An 8,031-nucleotide genomic window follows, 5' to 3' on the forward strand; every position below is an offset into this window, starting at 1 on the left:
CACTTTAAAAATTCTGATATTTCCAAATTGTCTTATAAAGGCATTTCTTCTCCTTACCTTCATTTTCTGTTTATTTCTTCTTAGGTGGTAAAAGTAGGTAAATTTTTTTATTAATGTATCTGTTTATCTTTGGAGTTGTAAGACATTGAAGAAATACCTAAAGAAATCCTTTAGATAGAAAATCTAAAGAATGTGGAAAGATTAAAACATCCAAAGAGATGGCTTTTGTTCCTGAAGTTCCCCACATAGGTGTCCCTGTCCCTGCTTCCTTCACCAGGAGAGGGCCAAGAATACAGAGTTGTGCCAGCTGCCCTTCGTAATGTGGCCATGGGACTCGCATAGTGGGGTGTGCTCACGGAGAAGTTGGAAGGCACTCAGGAAACCTCCTCCAGCTCCCCTACCCTCACCCCGCGTCTCAGCGCCCTGAGCCCGTCGCCTGCCTTGCGTGGCTGGCCTGAGCGCAGGGCCCCTCTGCCTGACAGCCCCCTCCCTTTCTGGCCTCCAGGGGAGGAGCTGGCCATGCTGGAGGACATGAGCCTTGGGATCATGGACTTGAGGAACGTGACCTTCAAAGTCACTCAGGCCACTTCTAACGCGTCCACTGACATGCTGCCCGTCATCACAGGAAATCGGTAGGCAGAGTTTTCTGATTCTCAGAACCAGCGCAGTATTTTCATTTGTGTTCATCACACGTGACACGCTCTTCATTTTTGCTTTCTTCTGTATCACTCAGCTGCTCACAGCCTGCGACACTCATTTCACAGCCCCGGGCTGGCTGGTGCCCAGCCGCTCAGAGGTCACCGAGCCTGGCCCGCCCTTCCTCTCCTTGCTCACCCGCCTCCTGCCTCCCGGCCACAGGCCCAGCCCCTCTTCCTCTCTGTTGCAGGGACGGCTTTAATGTGCGGATCCCGCTGCCGGGCCCCCTGTTTGATGCGCTGCCCCGGGAGATCCAGAGCGGGATGCTGCTGCGGGTGCAGCCCGTGCTCTTCAACGTGGGCATCAACGAGCAGCAGACGCTGGCCGAGAGGTGCGGGCCGGGTGCAGGCGTGGGCACTCGAGCTGGCAGAGAGCGTGTACTCAGTCCTCTTCAGGGCTCTGTGGACCTGTCACCCTGTCTTCACGTTCACCCTGGGCCTGTCTTTGGTGGTGCTGGGACACAAAGATGAACCAGACGTGGTCTGTGACCGCTAGAGGTGGGCTGGTAGCAGGGAGTGGTGGCGCTCGTGAGGTATGAGAGCGCGTCCTGGAAGTGCTTCCAGGCACTTGTGGGTTTTGGAGAGTAAGTAGGAGTTGTTCATATGAGGAAGTGGAGGAGAGACCTGGAGTCCCAGGCCAAGAAGCCTGAGCAAAGGCAGGTGGGGTGAGAGCCACGCCTTGATCCCAAATCCTGTGCCTTGAAAATTCCTTCAGGGTCACCTGGCGGGGAGGCGTTGCGCGTGCCTGTGCGTGCAGGCACGTGTGCGTCTGTGATGGCGGGGGAGGTTGTGTGTGTAGCTGCTGCTGACCTACTGATCCATGAACACCTTCCTGTTCCATCATTACATGCCTGCGATAGGTATGGTTTAGAATTAAGAGCTATCATAAAGCACCTACTGATAAGAACGCCTGGTCTCCAGGACGATAATTCCTCTTGGGCCTCTTGAGCCCAGTGGTCAGTGTCCACTGACCCCCAGGTAAGGGGTCCTCCCTCCACGGTCAGACACCTTTTAGTGGGACAGGTCAGGAGCCAGATCACATTTGAAGGAGATTACCTGCTGGCCATGTGCTGGAAAGACATGAGGTCCGATGTGACGAGGTTGTTCAGAAGAGTCCGGGCCAGAGGCTGGGTCAGGCCAGGACAGTGCAGACAGGAGGACCCGAAGGGAGCTGAGACGTGGTCCACAGCAGGGTGGGTGCGAGAGCCAGGCCTCCCTGTGGGTGGCAAGTGGCTGGGGTTCCGGAGCCAGAAGGAGGGTCTGCTGGGGGCAGAGGGCACACCGGCCCAGGAAGCAGAGACCTGGCAGGTGTGGGCAGCGCTGAGGCGTCCACCTCAGGAAGAGTGGGCAGCGTTGGGGCCCCCGGCAGGGAGGAGATAACGTGCTGGCGTCTGCAGTTACTGTTCCTGAAGTGATAGTTGTTTCTAGAAGAGGTGTTTCTGCAAAGGGTTGAGGCCAAGCCAGATGGGAGGACATAGCATGCACAGGGGGAGGTGGGAGCAGGGTCTAAACCAGCACAGCCCCCTCGTGTCCCAGGGTGACCCCAAGGGAGCCGGGGCCTGGAGGAAAGGCCATCGTGGGCATCTGGGTGGGCGGGCCGTGGTGGACCCACGGGATGAGATGACCCAGGACTGGGACAAGGCAGATGTGCACGGAGGTCCCTGGGCAGGAAGTACTGGAGGGGATGGGCGTCCAGGCCTGGGACTGCAGAGCTGCGTGTCTGACAGCACCCACGGCTCCCTCATGGGTGGCTTTCCTCCCCACTCCCTGCGGGCCTGGTGCCTGCGTGGAGAAGGGTGGACTGTCCAGCAGAAACAGCCGGTCGGGAATGGTCCCTCAGTGGCAGACTTGAGGACAGGACTGTCGTGACTCTCCAGCCACAGCCCCGCTGCTGTCCTGCTCTGGGCACCTCGGGGATGGGAGCACCTCGCGGAGCAGGGGCTGGGTCAGGGTTGCCTGAGGGCCTGGCTGCCTCTGAGGCATGTCTGTCCCAGGTTATCCCTCCTGCTGATAAAACATGTTGGACTTGTCACCAACATGGACAGATGACCGTAAGCTTAGACACGTAAGGACTGAGAGAATCGGCGCTGTTGCCTGTGATGTGGTCACCTGGTCCTAGAAGCAAGTCACGCTGGCAAACTCATGGTGTCCCCTTGTGACTCCAAAGGTTCGGCGACACATCTTTACAAGAAGTTATCAACGTGGAGAGCTTGGTGCGGTTAAATTCCTACTTCGAGCAGTTTAAGGAAGTTCTGCCTGAGGACTGTAAGTTTTTTTTTTTCACTCACAGCAGATTTCACCCGCTGTCTTTTGTCCCCTGGGGCGGCCCAGCTCCACGACCCCTTCCCTCTTCCAGGTCTACCTCGATCCCGGAGCCAGACATGCCTGCCAGAGCTGCTGCGGTTCCTGGGTCAGAACGTGCACGCCAGGAAGAACAAGAACGTCGACATTCTGTGGCAAGCCGCCGAGGTACACGCTGTGGTGGGGGGAGGTGTTCACAATAGTAAAAATAAAACAGCAGCAACAAATTAAAGTCTCAACCAGGAGTGAGGACAGATTTCTCCCCAAGAACACGGGAGAATCCCTGGACGTGTGCCCTGGCCCCAGGAGATGCTGAGAGTTGCCGTGAACTGCTTACGTTGGGGCTGCCTGAGGGCTGATGAGCATGACTCAGAGTCTTCCCCCGGGCGTGTGGTAACCAGGCTTATGAGCAGGTCGTCCCCGGCAACAGCCTGCACAGTCCCTACGTGCTTAACTTCATGGCTCACTGCGGCTTTAAACAGGTTCACAGCGAGGCCGCCTGGACCCGTGTCCTCTCTTTCAACAGTGTTTCCGGTACACTGCCGCTCCAATCTCCTCATTTCTCCTGAAGGGAAGTCCTTATATGTCAGATGTTTTCTCAGGAGTTTGTTTGTGGAGCTCCAAGTCCCTGTCTGAGCCCTGGGTACCAGGGCCATTTCAGAGCTCATCATTCACTCACCCTTGACAAGGGGATGTGTCCCCTGGGGCGGCCACACTGGTTCTCATGCACAGAGTGGAAACATTATTAGGCCTAACCCCCTCATGAGAAATCTGTATGCAGGTCAAGAAGCAACAGTTAGAACTGGACATGGAACAACAGGCTGTTTCCAAATCAGGAAAGAAGTACATCAAGGCTGTATATTGTCACCCTGCTTATTTAACTTCTATGCAGAGTACATCATAAGAAACGCTGGGTTGGAAGAAGCACAAGCTGGAATCAAGATTGCCAGGAGAAATATCAATAACCTCAGATATGCACATGACACCACCTTTATGGCAGAAAGTGAAGAGGAACTAAAAAGCCTCTTGATGAAGGTGAAAGAGGAGAGTGAAAAAGTTGGCTTAAAGCTCAGCATTCAGAAAACTAACGTCATGGCATCTGGTCCCATCACTTCATGGCAGATAAATGGGGAAACAATGGAAACAGTGAGAGACTTTATTTTTGGGGGCTCCAAAATCACTGCAGATGGTAACTGCAGCCATGAAATTAAAAGATGCTTGCTCCTTGGAAGAAAAGCTATGACCAACCTAGACAGCATATTAAAAAGCAGAGACATTACTTTGCCAACAAAGATCTGTCTAGTCAAGGCTATGGTTTTTCCAGTGGTCATGTATGGATGTGAGAGTTGGACTATAAAGAAAGCTGAGCGCCAAAGAATTGATGCTTTTGAACTGTGGTGTTGGAGAAGACTCTTGAGAGTCCCTGGACTGCAAGGAGATCCAACCAGTCCATCCTAAAGGAAACCAGTCCTGAATATTCACTGGAAGGACTGATGCTGAAGCTGAAACTCCAGTACTTTGGCCACCTGATACGAAGAACTGACTCATTTTAAAAGACCCTGATTGAAGACAGGAGAAGGGGATGACGGAGAATGAAATGGTTGGATGGCATCACTGACTCTATAGATGTGAGTTTGAGTATGCTTTTGGAGTTGGTGATGGACAGGGGAGCCTGACATGCTGTAGTCCAATGGGGTCGCAGAGTCGGACGCAACTGAACTGAACCCCCTCATTTCATGCATGGGAAGACCCTCCAGCACCCCACACTGGCTGTTAGCCTAGCCAGGACTGGAGCCTGCAGCCAGACGCAGGCAAGGATGCACCTGCACCTCTGGCCACTCTGGCCGCCCTCCAGGACCTGTGGTGCTCAGCCCCCCACCTGGGGATGTAATTCTGTTTGACCTGTTTGTAGTTCTGGCTTGTGCCCCACGTTTCAGTCGTGAACTCTCCAGCCTGTGGAATTCAGTGATCTTGTCCATGTTCAACCTCGCTTCATTAGTTACGATTTTTATGAATTTGGGTTAATTCACTGTTTCCATAACTCAGGGGCTGCTCAGTCTTAGAGTCTTTTTTTTTTTTTTTTTTTTTAATTTTTTGTCTGCTCTCATAAGACAGCCATCTTCCTCCTGATGGTTTTGGCCAAACTTGCTTGGGTCTTTTGTTTTGTCCTTCTCTACACAGAAAACTAAGATCATAGCATCCAGTCCCATCACTTCATGGCAAATAGATGGGGAAACAGTGGAAACAGTGGCTGACATTATTTTTGGGGGCTCCAAAATCACTGCAGATGGTGATTGCAGCCATGAAATTAAAAGATGCTTACTCCTTGGAAGGAAAGTTATGAGCAACCTAGACAGCATATTAAAAAGCAGAGACATTACTTTGCCAACAAAGATCTATCTAGTCAAGGCTATGGTTTTTCCAGTGGTCATGTATGGATGTGAGAGTTTGGAATATAAAGAAAGCAGAGTACATAAGAATTGATGCTTTTGAACTGTGGTGTTGGAGAAGACTCTTGAGAGTCCCTTGGACTGCAAGGAGATCCAACCAGTCCATCCTAAAGGAGATCAGTCCTGGGTGTTCATTGGAAGGACTGATGTTGAAGCTGAAACTCCAGTACTTTGGCCACCTGATGTGAAGAGCTGACTCATTTGAAAAGACTGTGATGCTGGGAGGGATTGGGGGCAGGAGGAGAAGGGGACGACAGAGGATGAGATGGCTGGATGGCATCAGTGACTCGATGGACGTGAGTCTGGGTGAACTCCGGGAGTCGGTGATGGACAGGGAGGCCTGGCGTGCTGCGGTTCATGGGGTCGCAGAGTCGGACACGACTGAGCGACTGGACTGGATGAGGCGCGTTGCGGGCCTGCGCGCTGCCCTCTGCCAGTGGCACCTCTGCTAGTAGCTGCATGGTCTCGCCTGAGGCCTCCTGGCCTGAGAAGCAGGCGTGGTGCCATCTACCGTGGTGCCGTCTCCCCGCAGCACCGCTGGTGTTTTTCTGAGAGCAGCACACCCTGGGTCCCGCTGCACGTGGCTTCTGGTAGAGGAGTGCCCTCTCACGAGACGCTCATCTTGTTCTCACAGTGCAGCCTCTTGTACAGGCCTGGAGGTGTTTATCTGAGGCTCCTGTGGCCAGATATTTTAGAATTCATCGGGCTCCGTGCTTCAGAAAGGTGATGGGTGTATAGTGTACAGTGTGTGCACAGGCATGTGACAGGGTGTGATGTGCACGTGGATGGTTTCACATTCATTAGCAGTCTGGGGTCTGGAATCAACCTGCTGAACAAACGTTGCCTTATTGCAAAATATGAATTAGGGAGTTTTCCAGCCGGCACTAGTGAGAACCTGCCTGCCAATGCAGGAGCTGTAAGAGATGTGGGTTCGATCTCTGGGTCGGGAAGATCCCCCTGAGGAGGTCATGGCAGCCCACTCCAGTATTCTTGCGTGGAAAACCCCATGGACAGAGGAGCCTGGTGGGCTACAGACCATGGGGTTGGAAAGAGTTGGACAAGACTAAAGTGACTTAGCAAACTATGAATATTTATACAAAATGGGATAAATAAAAATTATAAGTAGTTTGACATTCTCTCAGATCTGGGCATGTTGCCAAGTATGGCCGCCACAAACTTACCCGACAGTCTTTTGTTCTAGGGCTTTCTGGACCTGGAGCTGTGTGTCTGGGGTTGTGCCTGGTGGCAGAGCTTGTGCTTCTAGGCACTCTTCCCACAGGGAGCAGAGGTGCCCCCTGCTCCGGAGGGGCTGCAGCCTCAGCCTGCGCAGGCCCTCCATCTTGCTGGGGGAGTCTGTGGGCAGAAGGTGGCCGCAGGGAAGCGGGTCTGCTGTGCTGTCCCCACCTGTGTGGATGAGGAGGCACGTAGAGACTAGCGGTCTGTGCTCTGACTTCCAGAAAGGCCTGGAAACCCGGTGGGGCTGGGTATCCTGGGAGCTGTGCTGACCGCTGAGAGTCAGGGGTCAGCAGCAAAGGGCCAGTCCCAGCAGAGTTGGGAAGGGGGCAGCTGGTCAGGTGGCTGCATGGACGGCAGGGCTTCTGGGAGGAAGCCGCCTTCTATGGGGAGACCCCCAGCCCAGGGCCACCCGGGCCGTGGCCTGTCTTGAGACCAGCTCCTTGGAGCCGAGGCTGGGCCTGGGTGTGGAGAGGTCGCCACGCACCGCCTCCCCAGGTGAGGGGCGCCCTCGTTTTGCTCCAAGCTGCCCCTGCTCTCCTGTCGGCAGGTCTGCCGCCGCCTCAACGGGGTCCGGTTCACCAGCTGCAAGAGTGCCAAGGACCGCACGGCGATGTCGGTGACACTGGAGCAGTGCCTGATCCTGCAGCACGAGCACGGCATGGCCCCGCAGGTGTTCACGCAGGCCCTGGAGTGCATGCGCAGGTGAGTCCCAGCCGCGCCGCCGCCGTGCTCCGGCTTGACTTTGGAAAACTGCCCCAGGTCTGCAAAGTCAAACCCCTGGCTTGGTCCCACCTGGACAGTGTTCTTCCAGTCAGGGAGCAGAACTCCGGGAGGGAAGCGGATGTTCCGAGGCGGCCGCGTGGCCACCGCCTGGTGCCCAGTGTCCCCAGCCACCCCCTGTCCTGAGCGTCCCCCAGGCCCCTGCTGTCCCCGTCACAGGAGGCGGTGTCCGCAGACTGCAGGGCCCCTCTTCTCCCGGCCGCGGGCTGGGTTTGCTTTCCTGAGCCAGCGTCCAGTGAGCCTTTCCTGGCAGCCGCCCGCCGTCCCCAGCCTTAATTGTGTTCTGCCTCCGAGGCCGCAGGCTCATTTGCAGAGGGAACCCCAGGGACTAAGATAAGACTGTCCGCTGTCAGCGATGCCTTGTTCCCAGCCCTGCTGGGAGCCCCTCGCCTCACATGCCTAAAGAAAGGATAAGAGAGTCGAACGCTCTGAAGAGTCTGGTGAGAGGACAAATGGGACGGAACACTCAGCAGAAGTGACTGGGAAACGAGCCTGGAACAGCATTGGCGGCTGCATGGAAGAAGACGGGAAAGCAGGTTTCTTATCCTTTCTTTAGGCATGTGAGGCGA

The 8,031-nt window shown here is 54.8% G+C and overlaps 1 protein-coding gene across 1 annotated transcript in view; it reads left to right on the forward strand.

Moving 5' to 3' along the window:
* Positions 1 to 8,031, forward strand: part of INPP4A (inositol polyphosphate-4-phosphatase, type I, 107kDa) — a 50,705-nt gene that overhangs the window by 34,301 nt on the left and 8,373 nt on the right. Inside the window, exons 17-21 of the mRNA XM_010829858.1 lie at positions 506 to 632; positions 887 to 1,027; positions 2,863 to 2,960; positions 3,052 to 3,164; positions 7,230 to 7,384. Of these exons, the coding sequence (XP_010828160.1) occupies positions 506 to 632; positions 887 to 1,027; positions 2,863 to 2,960; positions 3,052 to 3,164; positions 7,230 to 7,384 (634 nt within the window). The remainder of the gene's footprint in view (positions 1 to 505; positions 633 to 886; positions 1,028 to 2,862; positions 2,961 to 3,051; positions 3,165 to 7,229; positions 7,385 to 8,031) is intronic.

This window comes from Bison bison, unplaced genomic scaffold, assembly GCF_000754665.1.
Source record: "Bison bison bison isolate TAMUID 2011002044 unplaced genomic scaffold, Bison_UMD1.0 scf7180017864508, whole genome shotgun sequence".
NCBI lineage: Eukaryota > Metazoa > Chordata > Mammalia > Artiodactyla > Bovidae > Bison > Bison bison.